Genomic DNA, 27,853 nt, shown 5'->3' on the forward strand with positions numbered 1-27,853 from the left:
ATTCATTTGTATACCCGTCGTCCATGCATTGAACCAACCTTTTGTGAGGGTGGAAAGTTGTCAGGTTGAATTACCATTCTGTGCAATGGTGAGTTGGTGACGCTGGTGGTAAGCTGAATGTTGTTTTTGTGAATCTCAAAAATGTTTGTGTAGAAACTTTTACGTATGTATATACATATATACATTGAAATATATGTATGTATATTTGTGATGGTATTAACTCAGATTCTCCAAGTGAATTCATTAGTTCTACTTGTTTGATGTTAATCTCGTCCATCTATCTCTCTTTTGATGGCCGATAACAAATGATGCCTTTCTTCTTCGGCAGTTTTCAACATTCGAAAAAGGTGCCGCTTATATAAATATCTGTGGTATATGTATGTTTGCATGTACTTTTACATAATTTAATAAATTGATTTTACTGAATTATGTTTCTATAGCGAAGAATATTGAACGAAGAATAGCTTTGGAAAGATACAATCGCTTTAATGAGGGTTTTTGTTTGTAATAATTGAATTGAGTAAAGTATACTAAAATTAACATGACAGATGTTTGTTTTGCAAGTAGATAATACCATAGATTTTTAACTGCCCTTCAAATGTATGTTCGAAGTCCTTGAGCACATACAGTAATTGCAATTATTTTAGGTACCTAGGTAGAGACTTTTGTGGTGTCTTAAAGTAGATTCTTGGAAAACATATATGAAATTTAATAATATTTTGAGCTTGTCTTGCAACCTTGAGCTGTTCTTTATGGGTTCAAGGATTTTTCGTGGTAAACAAAAGTACTATAAACGATCGATTCCTATGAAATATTACAACTATCATATAACTATTATATCAGAAAGCTATTTAAAATAAAAAAATACGTTAACTTCGCCTGCATCAAAGCTATAAACCTATTACAGATGCATTTATTATAGCTTACAAGGGTATGATAAGATCTTTATCTTGATTTTAATCGGTCAGTTAGTATGACAGCTATATGCTTTAGTTGTCCGATATCGGCGATTCTGATAAATGCAGCCTTTTGCGGTGAAAAGAACGTATGCAAAATTTCAGATCGCTATCTCAACAACTAAGGGACTAGTTCGGGTATATACAAACAGACATGGCTAAATGGACTCAACTCGTCACGCTGATCATTTATATGGTATATTTAATAAGGTCGCCGGCGTTTTCTTTTGGATGTTACAAACTTCCTGGCAAACTTTATATACGACGTTCAGGGTATAAAAAATGTTTGAAAAGGGTTGCCACCTGCATACATTTTTTTATTTGAATTAATTCATAAATAAACGAAATATTAGAAAGTGAACAACAAAATAAAAAGGTTTAAGATGAATTTATGTAGGATAAATATATACAAGTATATATATATTTATATATATCAAACACAGGGTTGCCTTTACAAGTTCATCTAAAAATTCACTATTTATATACTAGCATGTTGCTGAGAGCACAATAATGCATAGTACAACTAATGGAGAGAAATTTATATACTTGTACATATCAAATATCAAAATGGTCAGTATGACTAAATAATGATCGAAGTAGTAGTCAAAATTTAGATTTTTGACAAAATGGCGGTTTTTCAAAAAAAGGAGTTTTTTTTGGGTGATAATGATATTGACTCAGAGTGGTTTAAAAGATCGAAATGTTTATCAAAAATCTTATTACTTCGATCATTACCTGACAAATATATCTAAGAAGGTCGTGTGGAAATTTCAAGTCGATCGACACAGCCGTTTCGGAGAAGATTTCCTCACAGGCTCTGAAAACAGCGTTTTGAGAAAAACACGTTTAAAGTTTTGGGAGCCGATTACACTAACTTAAGAAACTCTAACAAATACGATAATATCTCCGAAACTATATGCTGGATCAACTTCAATTTCGGAGAATATAAGTATATATAAAAATCGATTATTTGAAACTCACAAGTCGATATAACCTGACGAATAATTGATCCAGGTTATTATGTGGATCATGTGATAAAGCTTTACAATAGTGGTGGTATGATGAGAAACTAATTTGAAAAGACCGCTCACTTGCGTTTTCAGAAATTGTAGCTCAATAAATAGTACTTTTAAAAATGTCTTTTTACAAGTGTTTACCCCTAACCAAAACCTAACCTAAAACTACAGAAGTTTATATATGTATTCAAAGTTATAATATGTATTCGTTGCTAATGCGCAGTTATATTCGCAAAATTATGAACGACTGTCGTAAAGCCAAAAATAAAATCTTCCTCTACAACACCATTATATAAAATTGAAATTCACACTTTCAAACTAAAAGCAATGAAGAACAGAGAAGGCATAACTGACGATACTCTTGCGATAATAACTTTGCTTTCAAAAGTTATCCAAATGAGGACAATGACGACGACAGAAGTAGCAACGAGCCCATATAAATACCATGCTTGATTCTGATATCCCTTAGCGATAGCACCGCACTCAAGCCAGCTGAGCTGAAACCCATCTTTGCTTACTCCCCTATATGCTCTATCGAACATATATATTGTGTATAAGTATGTATGTCTGTGCACATATTCACAAGCATATATACGTAATAATTTTGTTTGAAAAGAAAACACACCCTGAACGTTCTTTCGAAGGCGACTAGGGTCGGGTAAAATAATCATAAATGCCTACCTAACATATGTATATACATAATAGTACATAGTTATAGGATACTGAGGCTTGTCTTTTTAGGGTTTATGGTAAAATTATACTGCAATTACCATTATGATAAAAGGAACAGTTGAGTAGATAAGTATGCCGCATAGTTAAGTATAACTGCACATACATTTAAAAAAATATTTATCAACTTATATTATCTGTTTATACATATTTATATATACCAGCCGATTATTCACATATTTTAATGCAAATATATAGGTATATATATATATAATAAAATAAAATTAGTGGCCTTTAATATATGCGTAGGTTAACAAAATAGGAGTCCAACAAATTGTAAGTCATCTCCGAACGATTTTTGGGTGCCACGAGAGGTTTTCTATAATATATGAATACTAATAGATCTTGGCAGAGTTGCCAGCTGTAGGAAAAATTCGTATCATTTAAGATATTGCTTCGCACCAAATTTGTACTCAAGACACACACACTCAATTACGGACCTTAGCGGTGATTGTGTAATTTTTTCATAAAAGCAGAACTTTCCATTAGACAGCATTTATTAAATATAGTCATCGTTTTTCAAGAGACTCTCAACTGTAGCACTTGATAGCCTAATGAAAGTTTCTTGGATTTTAAGCCAAATTTCTCCGTTTCTTTTGTATTTAATTTTTTGCTAGTTATACCCTAAACAGCGTAAGTTTGCCACGAAGTTTGTAACACTGAGAAGGAAACGTCGAAGACCTTATATATGTCTTGTTTACATATTGTTTTCCACAAAATTTGTTCTCTCTAACAATTCATACCGGAGTTTGCCTTAGACGTACGAACATTGGCTTTTCAATTAAGCTCGAAAAACCTGGCTGGTCGTTACAGATTATTTTCTTCGGCAAAAACGCTTACATTTTTAATTTGAAGCTGCACTAAGCAGTAAATTGGCAACACTGACTGAATAATAAACAATAGATTAGACAGACGACATAAAAACAACATGGCGGCCAAGGGTCTTCAACATCTACCCTTTCCAATAGAGAACGACGTACATATTTTGTGGGGCATGTGGAATATTACATAGCAATCAGACATAAACTGCAATGAAATAAAGTTAAAAGAGACCTAAATTAAAGAGATACAACCACTTGAACCTAGTATTGACCCTCTTCAAACTACATACATAAAATAGTACATATACATATATGTCATTTAGAAATGAGAGTATATACCTAACAAAGTTTTAATGACGCACAAGCATGTATCTATCCAGCTCATGAACTACTATAGTATGTATCTACAAACAGATACCCAGTTATCTTCACAATAAATCGTGCAGAGCAGTTTTGAACATTGTCCAAATGGCATAGAACCAAGTTGAATACTTGTTTTTCCTTTCCTTTCCCATAGCTGTCTAGCTGCCAAACTGCCAAGCGTCGAAAATTTTTGCTTATCGTCATTGCCGTTTCGACGAGGCCAACACTACTCACCAAAGAACCCAGTCAGACCGGCATAACAACCCGGACGAGCGCCATGCAACCGACAGTTGTGAGTTGAGAACTTGAGGCGAAAATACATAAATGAGAGGCAGATGGATCGAATAGCGTGCGACCCAACGACTAACTCCACTCGACTGGCTGACTACCTGACTGAGTAATCGGCCGAATGTCTGAACCACCAGTCGAACCGGCTGGGCGCAACGAGGTGAACGGTCTGGTGAATGGAGCGCACGAGCAACGATACAATACGATGATGAAACTACCGAAATGCTTAAACGAAAGGCGAGCGATATTTGCCTCCTCGTGTCACGATATCGAAAACCAACTAACGTCGACGTCAGCGCCAACGGCAGCGACAGCGCTTGATATCAATGTACATATATATGTGTGTGTATGTGGGGATGTTAATGAAGGTGCTTGTTTGGGTGTGTGTGTGTGTGTGTGTGCCAGTGACGGTGGGTTGGCGGGTCAGACGCTCAGCTTGTGCTGCTGCAGCATTGTTGCTGACTCTGACGGCTGCTGCTGGTGCTACTGTTGATGCTGATGGTGATTATTGCTCTGATTGCAGTGACTGAGAGTTTGGGTGTGTGTATGCATGATATTGAGTGTTGCTGCTTTTGTTGCTGTTGCCTTAAAAGTTCTCTACGTGGTTTCCAAAAATGTAGCGAATCATATAACCCGACCAACAATTTATGTATACTAATGAAGCTTTATAACTTTCCTACTAATTTCATATAAAATTATTCGATTTACGAGCGAAATACGAGTGTGTATAGCTTTTGAATAAGAATTCGGGTTGGTTCACCGAATCTACACAGTGCTATCTATGTCTTTGTGTAAAGATATTTATTGGTTTTGTAACTGTATTTGTAGTTGTAGTTTGTATGTGCATAGCAATATTTGTATTTGTATAATCATAGAATCATCATCAGTTTTGGGGCCCGTTGAAGTTTGGGTCGCACGCACCCGAGCGAATAACAGCTTATCGTCGTGATGTGTCTTGGAGAATGGGTGTGTTTGTTGCTGGGGTGTGTATGACGAGTACGAGTACTATTAAAAAATAGAATCCATAGTTTTTCGTCATTATTTATTATATAGAAGTTAGATAGTTAAAGGCGGTTCTACAAGCAGACATATGCAAATTCATACATGCATATACGCTCTCATAGACACATGTGTGTGTGTGTGTAGGAAGTTGCAGTTAGCATGTTGTTGTTGCTGACCAATATAATTTTTACTTATATTGAGATACATACAAACGTGTATGGATGTTAAATTATGCGCGCGCGCACAAGGCCGAAATCACTCCACCTGTATTGCCCACTTGCAGGCGTTTGTATGCGTGTATGGGAATTTGCATATGTGTGAGCATGGTATTCGGCAAACTAGTACTAATGCATCTGCATACAATAAAATAAAATTAATGCGCAAGCCATTTAAAATATAATAATAATATATTTGAACTTTATCATCTTTTTTATTGTATATACCATTTGTTCAAATTGGACACGGACTCGGACTGTCCTAAAATAAACTACTTTTTTACGTATTTTAATACAAGTCTTTACTATTGGCTGCCAAAGAGGGACTTGTTGTCAGTCTGGGCTGGCATGGCTTTCAGCGCCATCAGCGAATTTTGCATTATTATCATCATTAACAGAGGAACAGAGAGAGACTTGCATGAGGCAAGTTTTCGATGACTTCACGACCTTCACTGAATGCTTGGTGCCACTCAAATACTTGTGTTCGTGATATATTCGACTTTCGAAAGCACTTCTGCAACATTTTAAACGATTCCGTAGCTATAATTCCATATGAAACACAAAAATTTAAGCAAACTTGATTGTTCATATTTTATTACCCATGGTAAAAATCACCAAAAAAAACTTTTCGCGCCGTAAACAAACAGCTGCCAACCAAACTAACACTAATTGCCATATGGGGATCAAACTTCACTAGAACATAAAAAAGGTTGTACCAAAAATTAAAAAAACAAGAAAAACCGTTAACTTTCGATGCAAATACAAAAAATTCCTCACAAGAACTTGACCTCAATTGAACAGTTTGTATGGCAGCTATATGCTAAAGTGATCCGATCTGCGCAATTTCTTCCGATATTGTATCATTGCCTTTAACTATGATATTTGCCAAATATCGTGAAGATATCTCGTCAAATGAAAAAGTTTTCCATACAAGCATTTAATTCCAATCGTTCAGATTGTATGGCAGCTATATGCTATAGCGCTCCGATCCGAAAAATTTCTTCGAAGGTATCATTAATATTTTAGGTCATAATCTATACCAAATTACGTAAAGGTATCTCGTCAAATGAAAAAGTTTTCCATACAAGCATTCGATGCCGATTGTTCAGGTTGTATGACAGCTACAGGCTATAGTGGTCCGATATCGGCGGTTTCGACAAATGAGCAGCTTCTTTGGTAGAAAATGTTACTTTTGTTTTAAAAATTATTGATTTATCTACTTGAATTACCACTGAAAAAGGTTAAAAACGGTAACTCCGAAAAAAGTACACACTACATAAAAAACCTGGTTACTCACCTACCTATGTACTTTCATACACCAATAACGCTAGCTACATAGGATGAGCCGAAAAAAATTTAAGTTGCTGGATAGCAAGGTAAACTGATGGATGATATATGGTGACCAAGTGCTTAGTAAATATTTATTTAATTTTTAGACCTTGCCATATCTCTCTGGGACTAACTTAACCTGAGTACTTGAGGCTGCTTGAATGGCAAGTGGCTTTTATTTAAAAGCTTTGTAGAGCCTTTGTATCTATACTCACCACTTGATTCCAATCTTCCAAAAATGGAACAATTTTTTTAGTTAGAACATAAAGGTAACCCTTAACCTAGCCCAAGTGATGACATATTCAAGAATAGATCAAACTTTTTTCTTCTCTTTCTTCATATACAAGAAGAAATACAAATTAGTATGTATGTATGTATGTATAACACTAAAGCTATGTAGAGCTAACCCGCCGACCTCAATACACACCCAGGGCATTGAGAAAAATCATTAAATATCTATGTACAATGGAGTATACACGTAAGAACATATAAACGTACACGCTACTAACGTCGTCTCTAAATGCTATGTGACTACGATAAGTGCTCGTACAAAAGGCAATGTCTTAGCTCTCAAAAATATAATCCATTAACTTTTATATATTTTGATGGACGTTTAGATTTCCAGCAGTCTTTGGGAAATCCGAGATGGATGGCCGCATGGAAAAAACTCATTAAATGGAGAATGAAAAACTTGCTGAGACAAGCATGACAAACAACAGCTAGTGAGAATGAGAACGAGCACGACAGCGACGAACGCTGAAGTACAAAATGGGTTCGCCAAGCCCGTATTCGACGTGCTATGAAGGGGACGAACCGAAAAGTAAATCAAGTAAAACTGAACCCTAACAAATATACACTCGCAAGCAAATAAGAATGTGCGGTTGTGCGCGTACATAGGTATAGAGCAGCAACTTTCAGACTGTTTTTCTTCGAAGTATACACATTTTACTTTTAATAATGGGAACGTATAATTTTATACAAAATCCCTCAAAAGGTTCAAGAATGTTATACACAAAGCAAGAGCGATGATAATACCGATGCTGTTACAGTCGACGTCGCTGTCGTCGTCGCCTATTGTTTGTGCATATGTATTTATGGTTTCTTTTGAACAAGTAATGCTGTTATCTGAGTTGAAATCTCATGTTCATGTGTATACATACTTATATATGTTGTTGTTGTTGTTGTGCGCCGGAAAGGACGCTAAGGATGTTAGACATTGAATGATTGAACGATTTCGTTGTGTTCAGGTTAGGAAAGCTGATACGCCCGAGAATTACTTACGTGCATTCGTATATACTACGAGACATACTGGGTATGTTCAAGTCTTGGATTCTTTGGTGGTTTGAGTTGTTTCTGGGTATTATTGATTTAGACAGAATAAAGCAGCTTTATTTCCTTCAATACAGTCGTTGACCCGAACCATAGATCTATATAAATATGTATGTATGTAAATACATATACAAGTAATAAAGGGTGACATACAATTTATATAAAATTTTTTTCATATCTTGAAAATTTTGAAATTATACCAAAAAATTTTGAATAAAAAAAGTATACAAAATTAATTAAAATAGATATCGCTTAGCCTAAAGTTTGGCATTAGACCTTACATTTTAATGGTTGGGTACCTGGAAGCATTAGGTCCTTAAAAAAAATTTATCATAAAACAAGCCGAGATCATAGAGATCCGTTTTTTTCTGCCTTCTCCTAGACAGATATGCTTGTAAGTATACATACATACATATGTCGATCTTTCTAATTCTGAAAAATTATATCAACACTATTTTGCATGATCAGCTATCTAACGAACGATCTTTCTTCCTAAAAGCTGATAGCATTGTTGCTTCAAATATAAAATGTAGAAATGCATTTTCAAGGTATTTTTTATAGTATAAAAAAAAATCTTTATTTTGATTATGATCGGCCAGTTTTTATGGCAGTTATATGCTATAGTGGACCGATTTGAACAATTTGTAACACCCAGAAGAAAACGTCGGAGACCCTATAAAATATATACATAAATGATCAGCATGATGAGCTGAGTTGATTTGGCCATGTCCGTCTGTCTGTCCGTCCGTCTGTATATACGCGAACTAGTCCTTCAGTTTTTAAGCTATCGATCTGAAAATTTGCACCTGTCTTTTCCACACTAAGAAGCTGCTCATTTGTTAGAACGGCCGATATCGGACTACTGTATCATAACTGAGAATACAAACTGAACAATCGGAATCAAATACTTGTATGGGAAACTTTTTTATTTGACGAGCCATCTTCACGAAATTAGATCGGAGTATCTGTGAAGGGTATTATAGCTTTGGTGCAACCGAAGTTAACGTTTTTTCTTGTTTTATAACATTTTGTTGTCAAATTATATATATTTCAATTTATAGTCACCCTGTATGTGGCTGCTGTTTCTGTAGCCATACAAAAAGCAGTTAAGCACAAATGAAACGGTAAATAATGCCCCAACCAAGGTGACCCGTATCTTTAGATAGCCAACACAAATTAAAAGATAAATTGTTAGCCGAAGTAAGTGTATACCTAAAGTCGTTGCAACTAAAAAAAGGTGGAGCGGTATTAAAGGTGCGCTGGCCAAGCGCACCTTGAGACAGAGCGCCTCTGTTCTGGCCAAACAACACAACTAAGCAAGTTTTCGAATGGCTAGCCACCAGCGACAGTCATCGACTTAACGACACGACGCTCATAGCCCAGCCACGACCTACTTACTACACCATACAATAAAAGCGGAAGACAGAATAATTCGATACTGAAAATGTGCTGCGGAGTACCTAAATATTAATACTTGGTTCGTAATATCTCCAATAGTTTCAGCATTTCTTGTTTTACACAAACAGCTGCCCCGCCAAATGATATCGCTTCACTTCCGTACTTTAATAAAAATATATACATATGTAGAGATATATTGCTGTAGGTATACGCCAGCAGCACCATAACTACAAACGAATCCATAAAAAGTTATATGCGGCATCCAATCGGCCAACGTCCGCTTGTCCAAGCGACCACTCATCCACTCATCCGATGGCGTGTGTCAGAGCGAGTTGGCAAATATCCAGATACACAGATACAGAAAATTATATTGTATACGAGTACTTCTTGCCCGAGTAAAATTCCATTTCATGGTTTCGTTTCGTCGTTAAACGATGAGTTTGCCAGTTTTTCAAGTAGTTCGAGTTTGGGTTGGTTCGTTACACATTGGGACGCAATGCTTGATTTTCATATAATAATGGCAGCTGGGCAATGATGCTAACGACGATAATCCCCAGCTGTATGGCAGATATAAAGCCAAGGCAGCGATGCAGGGAAGCAGACATATCTACAAAACTTGTATATTTGTTGGTACATTTGTTAGTCTGCTTGTATAAGTATAATCTGCTCTGCGCGTATATATATTTCATACTATAGTATGTACGTTGTAGGAGCATTAAAGAATGGGATCATTGTACATGGGGTATTTGAACCACTGTTACTATAAGTCCCCGAAGGGTTGTATTGAATATTTCATTTTTATAGAATATAGATACTGAATTTCTGCCCATCAACTCATTGGGTTGGATGTGTTTGGCGCACCCCTCGTCCGCATAATACGACCGTGTTCGATATAAAAAGTTTACGGATCGAGCATGCTCACAGCAACAACACATTTAGAATTAAGCACTTAATAGGGGAATGTGCTAACACATGCTGAAATATATATTATAAATATATAGCTTGTTTGTGTGAACAGAGCAAACAACGAGAGGTCTTATGCAGTGCATTGTGTGTGCATAACCAGAAACTGTACTGGGGTGGGTCCACACTTCAAATAAGTTGTAGAGAATAATATCAAACAAAGAAATCAATTTCAGATGATTTTCAACAGATGACTAGCAATTATTTGGCAAATGTTGGGCAGTTTTTTGTTGTTTCTGACAGAAAATAAATTTGAGATGTTATCAGAGGAAATGAGATTTGTAACTTAGAGGGTAAGATTATGAGCTACAAAGAAACATGTTATAAATTATTAATTTTCCAACGGTGTTCAAATAGTAAAATAATGGATTTTTGTATTGTTTTACGATAGAAAATTGTCCGATCGCTATTTGCCTACACAGATCATATGTTATATGAAATTTCGGGATTAATGATGAAATATTGTTTTTTAAAATTGAAACAAAAAGCAAAATCACGATTTTTCAGTCCAGATTTCCCAATTCCGAAATTTCGGGATTACTAAAAAATAATGTTCCTTTAACTGCGAAATTGGATTTCCTATTTTTCGAAACTGCAGGAATCTGGCAAATATTTTTTTACAATCCCGAAATTTAGAAAATCTTTCAAGATACAAAAAAACAAAATTGCAATCCCGAAAATTCTAAATCAGTAGTAAATATATATGCAAATACATAAATGACAATCTTGTAAGTTTAGTTTTTCAATCATGAAATTTCCAAAACAAAAATCCCGAAATTATTACCCCGATTTTTCGTATCTGCAATCCCGATTTTTCAATCCATAAATTTCGGGATTAGTAAAAAATACAATGCGTTAAATTCCGAAATTGTAATTTCAATTTTCCAAGGCTGCAGAAATCTAGCAATTGTCGTTTTACATTTCCGATCCCGAAATTTCGAGATTAATAGTAAATAAATGGCAATCTGTTAAAATTAGTTTTTCAATACCGAAATGTCCTCAAAACAATAATACTAAAATTACAATCCCGATTTTTCGGGACTCGAAATTTTGGGATCAATAGTAAAAACTGACAATCTGGTAGATGTTATTTTTGAATGCCGAAATTACATTCTCGACGTTTCGGCACCAATAGTAAGAAAAAACTAACAATTACGTGAATCTTGCAGAAGCCATTTTACAATTTCGAAATTTCGGGATTAACAGAATATAAGTATATAAATTAAATAGCATACGAGTATATCCAACGTCTTGCATATCAGTTAGTTATTGATCGTGATAAGTAATAAGTCTTAAATAAAACACGTCTAAATTCATCCTTAGGCTTAGCTTTTTGACACGGGGTCGTCTATTCAGTAGTAAAAGTCAGAGGAAAATGAAAGTTATTATGTTACCTGACCAGCAAGTTTTTACCGTTAGAAAAAGCAATGAAACCTTAAATGATCATAATGTCTACTCAGGTCTTTGCTTTTGGTTGGATTTTGGTTAGTCCAACTACAACTGCATATGTACTTATATGTATATTCATCAAAATTTTAAGCTTTTCAGAGGAGTATTAACTGGTACATTTTTACAAATCGGCTCGGGAATGCTATGAAGATTAAATACTCACCTATTTACTGGGATTTAATGAAACAGTTATTGTCCAGCTTCGAAATGAAAATTTAGTTCCTTTTTAAACACCTTTTCTCTTCCTATTTGGGTATGTATCTGTTGATTGGTTGGCGTCCCTGTGACGAAAAAATATTGAAATTAAAAATTGATTAATTAAATCAAATATTTTAAATATGATAACTACAAAATAATCTAGCTAAAATTACATAAATTTACCTAACCACAATTAAGTTTCTAAACTCACTGTGATGTATATAAATAGTTTAATTCATAGACTCTCTCTCGCCTTTGCTGAAATAAATAATGCAGAAACAATACCGTTAAAAAACAGTTTCAACACATACACACACAATTTCAAATAACAGTAAACGTATACAGATGCAATTTTGTATTAACCAATACCACTTTACCACACACGCATACATACTACACACATACATAGAAGAAAAGCACACAAAACCCCTCCTTGCTCACTAGAACCACTCGCTCGCATATTGCGCTTTTTATAGACCCGTGCCCTAAAATTTATCCAACAACGTTTATTATGCCATAGTATCATAAATAAAAAGACCCCTAAATGTGAACTATGAGCATGTAATAAAATGGTTTTATAAATGCTTATATACTTATAAAACACAGATGCGCCTGCAAATTGTATATATGTATGTATGTATGTAAGTATGTAAGTAGGTGTGGGTCTGTAATATTATGAGGGCGTATTTGTTCGCCAAGCAAAATGTTCGACTAAAAGTCGCTCTCATTGCGCTACACGGCCCCTAGCAGCAACAGACGTCAGTCGTGTGGGTCGTCAGTAGTCGGTTGTCGGTTGTCGGCTCTCGATTGTCGCTTGTCGGTGTGGAGACCCAAATCGGCTGTGGCAACCTCGGTAAATGTGCGCTGTGCGCAGTTCAACGGCTCCACAACCGATACATGTCATCGAACAATGCAGGCGTGTAGGCATACACACACATACATATAGAAAATATTTGTATACATACATACTTCTATATCTCATAGGTTGCTATAATTTCTAGAAATTACTTAAGGCATCATTTTAGCAGGTATGAGCGTGTAAAAATAAATTTCTGAAAGTTGAAGTGCGACGTACTTATATGAGTTTTCTGCTGGTTTGGCTGCCTTGTGGACCGGCGAACCCGTTTAAGTGCTATCAAAGTCGTATATGTATATACAAATACTAGCATATATAAGTGGGTTGATTATATCTGCCTGCATATGTAAACATGTAGATTAGCTAGCACTTACCGCTCGAGTTGTTATACTACTTTCAAAGCCCGAAACCAAAAGCCTTGGAAACTGCGCTATTCACAAAGTCGTCACAAATTTTTAGAAGTAAATACAGAAACGAGCTCGAATATAATAACCATAGATAGGTAGCTCATAATAAACTCCATAGAAGGTAACAAGGCGTACAAGTAAAGTATTGAAAAAAAAACGGAAAGACAGCAAAGCGGCGCGCCAGGTGAGATGATCGAATAAACGACTGCCAGTGAGGTCGGCGCTGAACGTTGAAGCAGCAAGCAACCAAAAACCAACCAACCTTTCTATCTCTATCATAAGATACAATAATAGCGACGCTACGGAACGAACTATGCACATAAGTATAACTCACCGATGGATGGCCTCACTGCTGGGTCTCAATAGCTTTTGTTTACTTTCCACCACTGACTGACGACGATACGATACGATGACGGCAATGAAGACTACGACGAGTTATGCTAGCGACATGACTAACAGCTTGGTTGTATTCACCGACTTTTTCTTCAACAACATCATCATGATTGACAACAACCATGCCAACAATGTACAGCTTATCCAGTTGTTATTGCTGTTGTTATTGTCGTGAACGCCTCCATTTCTTATGATGCAGCCCGTATAGACGTCGTAGGTAGTCAGTCTTTCAGTTGGGTTCTGCTGTTTCTTCTGCTTAAGTCGCTGCGCATCGCAGCGTCATCGACAACATCGTACAAAACTACCGAGTATACCGACAACGACGAACTCGTATATTTCTACAGCTTACCTCTTACCTTGGCACCGCACACATAAGCTGTGTTGCCTGAATGTTTTTTGCCTTACCTAGTCTACCTCTAAGCGTTGCGTCCCAGCAACCACAGTGAACGCGACCAACAAACCATCCCAACCAACCAACCATCTATGCAGTCAGTCAGTCAGTCATTCATACAAACTTCCCTCCACGGTATGGTGTATATACCATATACAACTACGCGTGTTTGTATGTGTGTGTGTTCGTGTGCATATTGTATAGTGTTGTTTTTGTGCTTATACATCGAACAACGCTTGGCACTGACGACTCACGACTAACGACTACGGATGCCGGGCCACACTACTGCTTGGAGGATTTTCGTCTATATACGCATATGGGAAAAACGAGTATTATTTTGGGGCGCACGAGACCTCGACCACCAAGTCGGTTGTACGTACGTTTCATTTAGTGCTGAGCAGTCGCTTTGAACGTTTGTAATTTTTTCAGCGCGCTCTTCTCCTCAGTGTCAGTGGTGTATCATTATACTTTTTTCACTACTACTATACTATACTTGTGTGATTATTATTATTGTTGTAGTATCTAATAGTTGTGTTGTACTTGGTACTAGGCGTTCAAAGAACACAGAACAGTGGCGCTCTCTCGCATTTGTTGCTGTTTAACTTGAATAATAGTGAGTGGAGTGTTTTGTTTTTATTCCTCGCATAGACGCTTTGATTTTGAACGCTTAAAGAAATACTACGAAACAGTGTAGCACGCTTTACTCGATATACTTAAGTTGATTCAGAAAGTAATCATTGATTAGCATTGACAAACATATTTACGAGCCCTCATAACAGTAGCGCTAAGAAAGTGGTTCTTAAAATAAAAAAAATTGAAGAACAAATAGTCATATCGCAAACGGAGGTCAGCGCGTCAAGACAACTCGTATATATAATCGGTATAGCTGTGCTGGGTGTGTTGGGGCCTATCAACGTTGTCTATAGAAGATTGTGTCCCATAATACCTGAAATTTATTCAATACACATACAAAAGCCGGCGTGTTGTGTACGTATGTAACGGTCACGCAAAGAAGAGAGCGCGCGCTGAGTGGATACGACGACGAGGCTGTCGAAACGAGTTAGACAAGAGACGGGGTCTTGAGAATTGTGCTGGTGTGTGTGAGCGTGTGCGCGCGCAAGGTAATTATCAATCACATGTGAACATTTTCATAAATACATATATATATGTATATATATATTGCGTTAAGCAGCGGTGTTTTGTTGTTGTCATGACGTTTTATTACTTGATATTATTATCGTTGATACAGCTACTGTTTTTTAAGTGTTTGTTGTTGTTTAGATTTGTTTCTCACAGCTGATATTGTAAGTGTATGTGTGTGTATGTGCCTCGATTGACAACTGTTTGTGATTTCGCATGTGATACTTCAGATCTCGCAAGCAGAAAGAAAGAATGCCGGTTTGCTATTTGACTTTGCTTCTTTCTTCTGTCATTAGTATTGTTGAAAAGAAGAACAAGCTTTTTTTTTAATTTTTAAGAGGTGCACATGGTTTTTTGGTTTTTATAAGAATCAGATTTATCAGTTTGAAAAAGACTAATTGCAAATATTTTTTGTTAAAAAAAAAACACTTTGCCGCCAAATAAGTAGCATGATAAATGGAAAATTTTATTTCAGTTATTTTCAGTGCTCATCAGCTGTATTTTATAGACGTTCAAAACCCGTTATTAATGATATTAGAGCACTATAATATAAACAACCTCTGCTTGTAGAAATGCTGCCGACTTTGACCAGCTATGAGTCATCTACAATCATTAATTAATATATTGTTTTTTTTTTTTTATAAATTATTACGAATAGAAAAAGCCAGTTTTGTTTTACTCTCTTCTTCTAGTCTTAAACGAGAAAAATTATGATTTGTATTGTATGGCAGCTACATACATACATACATATATGCTTTAAGAGTCCGATCTGAACAATTTTTTCGGGGATTGTACCGATCTCTTAGATAGTAATACATGCCAAATATCTTGTCAAATAAAAAAGTTTTCCATACAAGAACTTGATTTAGATCGTTCAGCTTGTATGACAGTTATATGCTATAGATGTGCGATATCAGCGGTTCCAACAAATGAGCGGCTTCTTGAGGAGAAAGGGCGGTGTGCAAAGTTTCAGAACTCAAAAACTGAGGGACTTGTTCGCGTATATACGAACAGGTGAACTGGGCTAAATCGACTCGGCTTATTATGTTGATCATTGATATATATTTTTTATAGAGTCTCCGACATTTTTTTTCTGTTTGTTACAAACTTCATTTCAAACTTATTGTAGTTTGTTCAGATTATAAAAAAAAAGTAGTAGTTAATATAAACTGTTGAGGGGTTAAGAACAATCTAACACTTTTAAGTGCTGATGAAAACCACCCTTATAATACAATATATAAGTAGTTGTAGATATGCCATTAATCTCATAAAAGCAATTTAATGAATGTATTGTAGCTAAAGCGAAGCTGGCAAAGAAAGTCTGCTCTCATTTGCTTTTAACAACTAATCCCAACAACAATCAACAGCATACTGACAGCATACAAACACACATCTTTCGTTATATATAGGCATGAATGCATATCGAAAAGGTCATATTAGCACATCATACAACATGATTGTTTGTATATGTATGTACATACATTCATATTATATTCTTACTCTTTATCTTCTTTGACGGAATTGCCTTTCGCTACTAAGATTTTGCATTAAAGGCGCGAAAAATCAATAATGAATCAATTAATAATGAAATATTTAATGTTTCCAAAGTTGAACGTAACTGTTCTTTGTCAAGGCTTTGCATATACCATTTGATCAAATTTGACTCGGACTGTCAAAAAAAAAACAAAAAACTCATGCCAACGCTTAATCGCGATCCATAAGTGATATTGAGATCCTCTGCTAATTCTTCAATGCCAACACGATGATTTTCAAGCACTGTTTTTTTTTTAACTTTTCGATGTTTTCGTCATCAACAGAGATAGATGGACGATACGCATCAGGCAAGTTTTTGATGACTTCACGACCTTCACTGATTACTTTGTGCCACTCAAATACTTGTGCTCGTGATGAAGTATACTCTCCAAAACACTTCTGCAACATATTAAACGATTTCGTAGCTGTGATTCCATTGAAAATACATAATTTCAAGCAGTCGTTGTTCAATTTTTTTCCATCGCAAGTCAAACTTTTCGCCTCGTAAACAAACAGCTGCCAAACACACGCTAATTGACATGAAGATCGAACTTCAATCTAGAAAAAAATTGTTTACCGATTTCGTACGAGCGGTTAGTTTAAATAGACCAGTCCGAGTCAAATTTGATTAAATTGATTATTTTTTTTTTAACAAACTCTGAATAAAATAGATACTCTTCTGTGCTTTTGCGTAAGATTTTAATTTCTACAGGTAAATATACTATGTCTATAAATAGCACTGACCCAGTAGGAATGTATGTATCTAATATTGTAAATATCTTCGGCATAAGACTCGCAGCCAGCGCTTTGGCGTTCTACTATCTTGTGAAACAATTTATAAGTGTCAAAATTATGAAATTCCTTAAATTTTTACGACCATTTTTCATTTTATCTCTATTTAATTATATGTTCGATTCGCCACTTTCGAAGGGGTTTCGAAGGCAGCTATTGACGCAATACAATTACATGAAACTACAAACCGTAGAACATTTTTTGTTTCATTCAACTAATAATTTTAGTTTTATATAAAATTTTTTTATATTTTGGTATATTTAAAGATTGAAAGAAAACATGAAAATTTGCTTTAAAATTTCTTATTGGGATTTTTAATGTAAAATGCATAGATATTTATTTAGACACTTTTTCATTTGCTTTTTATTTTTTTATTAATTTTTTATAACCGGTGCCATCTGCTTTCAAATGAAATCATTTTCAAGTACTACCAATAGTCTGGTCTGACTATTTCGATCTGTCTATGTAGAAATGTAGTATTATATATTATTGCATTATCTTTTTCGGGGAGTTTTTGGTTGATGTTTATATGTATATTTCTGTATACAGTTTTTGATATTAAACACATATGTACATATACATATGTATGTATACCGAGAAATATCAGGGATATTATATTATATAAAATAAATCAGAGATTGGTCAAATATCTAATTGATTTTATTAAAAATTGAAGATTTTATTGAAATGTTTAATCATATTTCTTCATTTTATCTGTAAATTACATGAAAATATGTTCTAAATTGTTTGATTATACTGAAACATATAACATTTTTTTCGCTGTCTAATGTTTAAAAATATTTTCGTAAATTTTTTATTAAATTTTTTTAAATATTTTTCATTTTTTTTTATATAAAAAAATTTTTTTTTGTTATATTTTTTAAATTTTTTTTGTTATATTTTTTATTTTTTTTGTTATATATAATATATTATTATTTTGGTTATTTTTTTTCAATTTTAGTATTTTCTTTCATCGTCGTTTTTTAACGATTTTAAACAAGAATTCTTTATTTTTTATAATTTCAATATATCGATAAATGAAAACCAAAATATAATCTAAGAAAATATCGTATAGTAAAACTTAGCTTATTCTAAACTAAAGCTAGAACTTATTTATGGACACAAAAATTTTGAATTGAAGCAAAACTCTTTGAACACACATATATGCTATAGAGAAAATGCTCGATAATCTCACCTGCAAATCTATATTTGGGAGAAGCAATATAACATACATACGTATGTATGTACATATATACACGCATACATATTAATATGTATGGTACATACACACATTGCAGGTAGGGCAACTAAGCTCTATAACTCTAAAATTGACAGCTGCGAATTAAGCATGGACTAAAATAGAAGAAACGGTTAAACAGACATATACATATGTATATGTAAGTATGTATGTATATATAGTTAAATATATGTACATATATAAATCTCCAGCTCGTGTTCAGCAACCCAGTTGGGATTACGTGATTTGATAGCTAAAGACCAACAATGAAATGAACTTTCTTAGAGATAAGGCATCTGTTCACAACCTAATATATACAAATACATATACAGCCAAACACATACATATACACCGCTAGCATGCCTAAATATGATGAAAGATTAAACCACTCGAACATCCGCTAAAAGCAAAGCATGGGAATCGAGCCACTTCCAAGTCAAAAGAAAAATTGTATATTTAATGTTCAAAGCATACTACTAGTGTACCCATTAATCGAGGGGCTAAAGCGGAAACTGGGAGAATAATATATGTATGCATAAGATAGTCATGGCGTCAGAGACGCGCTACAACAGTGGCAATAGAAATGTTAGACTACAATTGGCTCTATGTTTATATATAAGTAGATACATATGGTGCCATACAAGGCAAACAGCTCTCGTTTACTCATACACGCATACCTATGTATGTACGTCCACTTGAATCGAAGTACAAATTCCACAGCCTCAAGTCGTAACTTAACATTAGAAGAACTCGAAAACGCGATGTATAAATCGCAAAACGAAGTCAGCTTATAGAAATATAGCGACGCTGTTTTGGGCGCTGAGAGAGTCTTCGTTTGCTTCGTTATCGAGTTGTCTGTCATTCGGCACGATTCCGTTCCCAGCACCTCAAATACATTTGTACATATATAAAAACACATACAAACATACATATGTACATCAGCAAATTGTATATGGACTTCTGCACAGATGTATATGTTATAGCTACCATCAACCTGATTTTCAGTTATTTCAGGTAATCTTCATTGCCACAGTTAATCGGTGAGATACAAAAATAAGAAAAAAAAAAGAGCAATTCACTCAGCTTGACTCACTCGGTCTTAAGCAGCTGTCTGAGTCAACACAATGGCGAACGAAAAAGATATTAGTTGAAATGATGTTACAAACAAAAGTACCAAATCGAAATGAAACATCTTAGCGCTATCGGTAAAAATAACTTTAAGTAGTACAATACTTCCGTTTACCTGTGACGAATTTCAGATTTCTCAAAAAACCTTTATAAGCTGAAGCAACAGTACTAATTAGGAATACCAGCCGAGCCAGTGGATTTTAAAATGTATGTATGTATGTACATGTTTGTACTTTTACACATGTATTTATCAATGACTGAATTCATCGATTGGTTTTTTTGTTTTGGATATACTCAATGAGTAGTTATGTACTGGTTTGATAAAAGTGCCTGAAAAGGGAAGCGTCGGTTACGACGACTCTGATTTTGGGGTCTTAACGATAACTGTTGCGTGTATACGTGTACAAGTATATACATGTACATATGTATAATGAGAACATGGCTAGAGTCGTGCACACATACCTACTTCTATATTGATATAAATTATCACGTTGGGTCGAATATCAAGTATCTGTAATTTATTTTGTGGGCATCTACAACCACCACGGTGTACGAGTATAAGTTTGCTTCTTTGTTGCTCTGCGAGCAGCGCTACTTTGAAAACTTTTGCTGTATAGAACTCCCCTAGGGTGTTTCCACAATTCAAAAACTGACTCACAGACAAAGTATACCTTCAGATAAACTTAGAAATGTATATGTACATACATGTATATATATAGGTATATGTATTGACGCAATTTTTGTATGGACAATACGTATAAAAACTTGAAATTGTTAGCAGTTTTGTAATTTCCTGTCAGTTGTTTCCCCTGATGCCATTTTTTATGAGAAGAGTTCAGATTTCGTACGTAACTGCGATTACTCAGTTACTCACTCAGTTTTGCTATAATAAAGAAAATGATTGATTATAAAGAAAAATGATTGATTAAGAGTAGAAAAAAGTTTAATTTTGGAACATTAAATATGTAAAAATGCAGCAATAATAAAAAAAAATATTGGTTTGAAAGGAGACAATTATAAAATTTTTTTCGAAAAAATGCAAAATGAAAATGTGTTTTAAGAAAATGTAAATAATAAATATCCAAAAAATAAGAACATTTCTGTTTAACATTACATATAATCCATACCAATATTGAAAATGTGAATAAGGGCTGCTATATATAATTCTGGTCTAGGCAACACTAAGTGTGACATTTCCATTGGAAAGTTTGACATTTTTTAGCATAACATCAACGTTTTGTCATTTAATCGTGAATTGTTTTATTTACAGGGAATTAAAAAATTCATCTCGGCCAAAAAATGAAATTAACTCGTGAACAATTTCGTGCGATTATTTTTCACAACTTTCGACGTGGATTATCACGACAAGAGTGCATCGATGAGCTAAAATCTTTGTATGGCTATGAAGCACCATCCTATAGCACTGTGAAAAACTGGTACTACGAATTCAATCGTGGCCGACGCTCGCTCAAAAACGAATTCCGTGAAGGTCGTCCAAAAACAGCCGTTGTGCCAGAAAACATCGATGCCGTATGTGAACTGATAATGCAAGACTGCATGTAACATACCTTCAGATAGAGGCATGCCTATGCATTTCTCCCACCAGCATACATTCGATATTGCATGAACACCTGGCCGTAAAAAAGGTTTGTTCTCGTTGGATCCCGCACAATTTGACAATCGCTCAAAAAAAGGCTCGTGTGGATTGGTGTAAAGAAATGCTGAAAAAATACGATCGCGGTGCTTCAAAAGACGTTTATAAGATCGTCACAGGTGACGAATCATGGATCTATGCGTATGAGCCCGAAACAAAACAGCAATCGACCGTGTGGGTCTTTCAAGACGAGCCAAATCCAACGAAAGTTGTTCGTGGAAGAAGCACTTCGAAGCAAATGGTCGCCTGTTTCTTAGGCAAAAGTGGTCATGTGGCGACTGTTCCGCTTGAGCAACGTAGGACGGTCAATTCTGAGTGGTACACCACCATTTGTTTGCCTGAAGTCTTCGGAGAAATTCGAAAAACGAACAAGAGAAGACGAATCATTGTGCACCATGACAATGCGAGCTCTTACACATCGGATCAAACCAGCGCCAAACGTCGAATTGATGGGTCATCCGCCGTACAGCCCTGACTTGGCTCCCAATGACTTCTTTTTATTCCCACAAAAACCATGTTTTGGAGGTGTCTCAATCGGAGTGGAAAAAGTGCTTCGAAAATTGGTTTGAGCGCATGCAAAATGTATAAATCTTGATGGAGAATATTTTGAAAAACAATAAAAACCATTTTCGTTGATAAATATTCGTATTTTCATTATTAGGCCAGAAATATATATAGCAGCCCTCGTATCAGTATGTTTGTTTCGCTTTCACGCCGAAACCACTTAACCGATTCTCATGAAACTTTGTACACATACATATGTCTGTCTTATATGTCTTATAGATAAAAAGCAAGGACATAGGATATTTATTGATATTTGAAAAATTTATTTTAGCAGATCATATCTGTTTGTAAGATAAATTTTGAAAATTGAAAATTTTTTGGCAGATTTGTTTGTTTGTCGAAAGATTTCAAACTGCAACAAAACAGAAATGCATAAAAAGTGAAAATGAGTCAAGATCAGTCAAAATTTGAATTTTCTGAATACCATCACCACCACATAGATGACCATCGCGGTATAGTATTCATGTACATACCATAATATAGTTATTTTTTTTTTTTTTTTTAATAATTGTTTATTTAAGGGATTCAATGCGAGCGAAAAGCTAGTAAATAATAAAAATAAACAATTTGACAATTTAAATAAAGAAATAATAAAAACAAATTAATTACATAAATAAATTTAAGAACTTTACGTTTAGTAAAAAAATGTTATATAAAGGTTTTGCATTCGCTTATATTCATTTTATAAACGGACCAAATATTAATATTCCCAAATTTCTTAAAAACGTCCGTTCTATTTTTTCTGGTTACTCTACAAAATTTTTTCTTTCTTCTCTTTATAGTTCAGCTGTTCTATAACGGACTTCAACAATTAAAGCAAAAACGTATACATTAGAAAGAGGAAAATAAGCAAAGCAGAAAGGAGTATAATTCTTAAAACAAAAATAAAAACTTAATAAAACAACAAAATGCCTACAATAAGGCGTTGCTGCATCGTGGGTTGCCTTTCTAATTCACGACAGAGCCCACAATTGCAGTTCTTCCAATTTCCACGCCCGGAAAACCCGTTTTTCGGCCTTTGGAAGCAAGCATGCCATGCCTCGCTCAATCGCATTTTACCCTTCAAAAAGCCAGTTGTTTGTGCGTTACACTTTCATCCAAATCTTATAGGCGGCCGACGACTAACATCTTCAGCTGTGCCATCGCTACGCCTAGATGTACCCAATGATCTGAAAGCCGTTGAGCAACAAGCCATGGTTGAGGAAATAGAGAGAAGCCGCAAATGTGCATACATCAATGCAGTTGTTTATGAATGGTTAGTACGTGCCAATTTGAATCCACAACTTCGTGGCTCCATAACACACGGTATGATTAAGGAAAAGGCCGCTACAGCGGGACAACTCGTTGGTTCAACATCATTTGTCGCTGACAATCGTTGGCTAAATAGATTCCGTGAGACACATTTAAGTGGCTTTGCACAAAAATTGGCTAGCAACCAATTGAAACCGCTCGGCGTATCATTGTGGATTCCCGATATTGTACAAGATCTCCAGCATCTCTTTCCACCAACTAGTGCCGAACGTGTAGCGAAATTAGAAAGTCTGCCTGAACAGTATATGGACTATATGCAACAGTATGGTGAATATGAAGAGGACGATGATCAGGATTCACAGGGTGCATCGCTAAAAGACCAACAACAGAGTCATGCTGGATATGATGCATATGGTCAACCGATACCAAATTATAATGGCGGTTATGAAGGCTATGAGGGATACTACGATCGTCAAAACCAACATAGTAATTATAGTTCCCCACAGCCACAACGCCCTGCCTCGAATTCGCCACCACTGCAACAGCTACAAAAATTAGCTTCTCCAGCATATCGTGCCAGTCCAATTCTACAACCGCCTGCAAAACGAGCCCGTTCCAATGACGGTGATGTCAACGAAATAACGGCAACAAATGGTAGCAACGTAACAGATTTGACGAGCGATTGCGAAGCGAACGATTGCGATGTTAAGCCAATTAAACTCAATGGTACAACAACACCAACACCAAATGGTACTAATGGCCACACACCAGCTGCTTCTCCGAAATCCGCAATTAATGGTTCTACAAATGGTAATAGTGGCAGTACAAATGGAAATACAAATGGTATTACCAAACTTGGGGATATCGAGCTCTCATCCTACACACAGGCACTCGAATACCTTAAACCGCTGGAGGAGTTTGCACTTTCAAGGGAGAATTTCCGCGCAATCGGGTTAATATCACAATTGGAGGTGATATTACGAAAAGGTGAAAATAAACATTTGGCGACAGTTCTCAAATAAGCATTATTCAACTGCAGAAGACGTGCTTGATTAAAGGAATTAAAAGCTAATTCCTAATATGTTCATGTGATTTAGTTTTTGTAAATAATTCTTAAAACTATTTAGTATTATTAGATAATATATGCTTAATTAACGGTTAATTGAATCATTATTTGCTTTTATAAGAGAATTAATATCTAAAATATAGAAATAAATGTATATAAAAATGTAACAATACTTTATTCAGTCCTGAACTCAAAATACTGCATTGCAAACAACGCCGACGTTAAGGTATTTTATTTATTACACAAATAAAAAATATTCAATATCATAAGACCCAAGTCTTGTTTTTCTTTTTCACTAATTTTATGTGTATTGACTAGAGAAGCTTGATTTACATATCTCATCAAGGGTTGCATTTTAAATTTTTTTTTATTTTGTAATACCAAAACCCTTAATTAAATATAATTTTTAAAATAAATTTAAATATCGGATTTAAAAAAAAAAAAGATTTCACCCAAAGCTTATAATAAAAAATTTAAAATGTTATTGTTTTGGAATTAATATTTTTTCCCGTTTGCGTACTTTGTGATATTCCATTTTGAACTAGAACTCACAGAGCCATCATCTTTAATACTCGAAAACACTGGTCGGTAAAATTACACATTCAAATGATTTATATTTTATCAATTTTTAATTCTATAATTTTACCAACATCGGAATTAAAAAATACGCAACCCTGAATATATACTCAAGCGGGTACTAGAAAACGGCTAGAACAACAACTGTCGAGTCTACGTCACCGCAATGGGCCAATAACGAAAGTGTTTAGCAAACTTTTTAGTTGAAAAAAAAACTGAATTGATTGTCCAATTAAAGCAATAAAAATTCTATTATTAATTCTATTATATTTGCTTTTATAATAAAGTTCAAACAGAGTACTACACATTTCGAGAGTTACAATATAATATGTACATCTTCATACCTACATGTGCACATAAGCCTATAGTAAATTATTAACTTAAATATTAAAACTTGAACTGAAATCAAAAGTGCTACGTACTGTGCATGTTCTTCAGGCAAACTTTTTTTTTGTCAGTGTGTATTGAAATAAATTATGTAATTTAAGATTTCCACACTCACTCCTCAATATCGCTTCTTTGATTGTGCGAACATTGTGTAGCACTTTTCACAAAACTTTCCAGCCTCTACGTCTTCTTCAGCTTGAGATACTGCTTTAAGCAATTCTGTTTTAACCGCTTGACGGTCTTCAATTTTCAATTTGCGCGTCTCCTCAAACATTGTTTCAAAGAAATCCTTTAGTTCTAAATTGCTATGAACATCAACGTTTTTCATTGGATTTAGATGACAAGCGCATTTACGCGTCGCTTCGCTGAAGGTTGTTATCACTTTTCCATTAGGAGTACCGCTTATTTTTATCGCAGTCACTTTTCTTCCGCTCGATGCCTTCTGTTTTGAACTTGATGTTCCGGGTATTTCCACAAAATGCTGTGTTTTAGGGATTAATCGGTTGGTTGCTGTACTGTTTGTAGTAGGATTGTTTGATATTGTTTTATTTTGCATTCGATTTATTTTCGAAATGTTCCACACCATTTTTGAATTTTCTGAATGTGAAGGTTTTTGTAAGCGTTGAGTATCAGAATTTAGTTCATTTACATTTACTACTATTGAAGGATTTATTTCATTTATTTCGTATAGTATGAAATTGTTAGTTAATTCTGGATTCTTGTCTTCAGTGATCTCTTCAGACTTAATGTATGAACGTGGCGATTCAAATTCTTTAGCTTGTATATAAGCCGCCTGTTTCTTGCGCTTAGCAATACACACATCCTCAGAATTTACCTGTGTTAAAGGTATATCATCTTCGTATTCAAATAGTTCACTTTTTACTACAACCGTTGATTGATCGTTGCATGTTTTAGTTGTAAGGCTGTTGGCTGTAAAAACAGTAAATAATTATACCCTAACAATAACAGTAAAATTAATAATACTACTTTTAACCTTTAGTTTAACCTATCTCTAATAGCATATACTTATCAACTTAGAGCAGAGAACGTAGAATATAGATCCAATTTATTCATACCTTGTTTATTCTGGCAATTTAATAATAGCTGTTTTTCAAGTTTTCGTCTTCGGCGTTTTAGCCTTTCGCTGCTAGCATTCAAAGGCCTTTTTCTAGGCATATCAAATCAAACTTTACAACCTGCTGATAAGTTAACAGTTAATATCTAATTTAAAAAATACAATAGTTATAACTTACTGCAAACCCAACAAAAATTATTTTTATATTAAAAATAATTGTTTAGATATCACACTTCTTACTTTAAGGATTTTGTATCGGCTAAAAACAGCTGCACATATTGTGATGCCATATCAAAGATTTTGTATTAAAGAAATTTGGACTTAAGTGGTAGTTCGCTGAGTCTGTAATTATTTTACACTAAGTTCACATATAATGTATTTAAAAATTATACAAGTATTAGTAAATATCGTGTTAAATATTTCTGAACTTCTTCCAAATTAACATATTTGAACACATCCGAAAAATATTTTTCAACGCCACTTGCGTTGCCAATTGGTAAATTTAAATTTGAGTCCGATATTCTCAAAGGTGCCAGAGTAAAATTAATTCTTTCACGACAGCAATATACTCTAATGAAATTCCGTATTTCAACAAATATACTAATTATTTTCAAAAACATAGACAAAATGTTAAAAAATCAGGTAAATGTATAGTTTAGGTCCCTAACTAAGGAGGCCTCAAAAATGAAACTTTTTAAATCGTCTTATTTTGACGCGAATATTACAAATCCGTGAGATGATTACAAATCAGACTTTAGTGCGGAAAGGAGCTCGACGTTCTCCGATATTACAAAAAAAAACAACTAAGTGACTTGAAAAATATGTGCAAAGTGCGTTAAATTTATTTGTAAATATATACATAATATTGAAAAATTCACTTTTCGCCCGATTAAAAAAAAATAATTTCATTTTTGAGGCCTCCTTAGTTGGTGGACCTAAACTATAAATTTACCAAAAATCATTAACGTTTAGAAATTTTAGTTGTCCTACATTTATCTAAGCTTGGGAAATATTTTAATTCAGACTACTATAAATTTACTTTGGCTGGATAACTTCAGCGATAGCTATTTTAATCGTTTTCTGAAATAAAGTAAATGTCTGATATCGATAACTGCAGTACATATTTGTATCGAAGAAATAAGAGCTGCCAATTTAGTAATATACAATAGAATTGTGTAAGCATTAAGAGAAAAACAAGAAAAAACGTTAACTTCGGTAGCACCGATACTATAATACCCCATACAAATACAAAGCTATATGCTATAGGGGTCCCATGTAAACAATTTCTTCGGTGATTGTAACATTGCCTTGGACAATAATCTTTGAAAAATTTCGTGGAAATATCTA

The 27,853-nt window shown here is 34.6% G+C and overlaps 2 protein-coding genes and 1 pseudogene across 6 annotated transcripts; 1 reads left to right on the forward strand and 2 right to left on the reverse strand.

Moving 5' to 3' along the window:
• The window catches only part of LOC106627428 (uncharacterized), a 28,492-nt pseudogene extending 14,107 nt beyond the window's left edge, over positions 1 to 14,385 (reverse strand).
• A 6-nt stretch (positions 14,386 to 14,391) lies between these two features.
• Positions 14,392 to 24,744, forward strand: LOC106627426 (uncharacterized). 4 transcript variants are annotated; one of them, XM_036364491.2, is made up of 3 exons: positions 19,811 to 20,010; positions 20,065 to 20,140; positions 22,934 to 24,744. In XM_036364491.2, exon 3 carries the CDS (start codon positions 23,060 to 23,062, stop codon positions 24,422 to 24,424), a length of 1,365 nt encoding a protein of 454 aa, XP_036220384.2. In that variant the 5' UTR covers positions 19,811 to 20,010; positions 20,065 to 20,140; positions 22,934 to 23,059; the 3' UTR covers positions 24,425 to 24,744. The 4 variants fall into 4 exon arrangements, with proteins under 4 accessions (XP_014102999.2, XP_014103000.2, XP_036220384.2 ...); XM_014247524.3 differs by lacking the exons at positions 19,811 to 20,010; positions 20,065 to 20,140 and adding an exon at positions 14,392 to 15,224; XM_014247525.3 differs by lacking the exons at positions 19,811 to 20,010; positions 20,065 to 20,140 and adding an exon at positions 14,392 to 14,716.
• Positions 24,745 to 25,264: 520 nt separating this feature from the next.
• LOC106627427 (uncharacterized) lies at positions 25,265 to 26,852 on the reverse strand. 2 transcript variants are annotated; one of them, XM_014247534.3, is made up of 3 exons: positions 26,685 to 26,852; positions 26,508 to 26,627; positions 25,265 to 26,361 (listed from the first exon to the last, which is right to left on the reverse strand). In XM_014247534.3, the coding sequence occupies exons 2-3, from the start codon at positions 26,605 to 26,607 to the stop codon at positions 25,550 to 25,552; spliced, it is 912 nt and encodes a 303-aa protein (XP_014103009.2). In that variant the 5' UTR covers positions 26,608 to 26,627; positions 26,685 to 26,852; the 3' UTR covers positions 25,265 to 25,549. The 2 variants fall into 2 exon arrangements, with proteins under 2 accessions (XP_014103009.2, XP_014103007.2); XM_014247532.3 differs by having other exon boundaries at positions 26,508 to 26,630; positions 26,685 to 26,851.
• Positions 26,853 to 27,853: the final 1,001 nt, after the last annotated feature.

The sequence above is a fragment of the Bactrocera oleae genome, chromosome 6, assembly GCF_042242935.1.
Source record: "Bactrocera oleae isolate idBacOlea1 chromosome 6, idBacOlea1, whole genome shotgun sequence".
In the NCBI taxonomy this organism is placed as follows: Eukaryota; Metazoa; Arthropoda; class Insecta; order Diptera; family Tephritidae; genus Bactrocera; species Bactrocera oleae.

Excerpts from the sequence above, each read along its gene's own strand:
- LOC106627426 (XM_014247524.3), top strand. The coding sequence starts at position 23,060 with ATGCCTACAATAAGGCGTTGCTGCATCGTGGGTTGCCTTTCTAATTCA.
- LOC106627427 (XM_014247534.3), bottom strand. The coding sequence starts at position 26,607 with ATGCCTAGAAAAAGGCCTTTGAATGCTAGCAGCGAAAGGCTAAAACGC. Across the intron at positions 26,362-26,507 it reads AAATTGCCAGAATAAACAAG|CCAACAGCCTTACAACTAAA; the intron begins GTATGAATAAAT and ends CTGTTTTTACAG.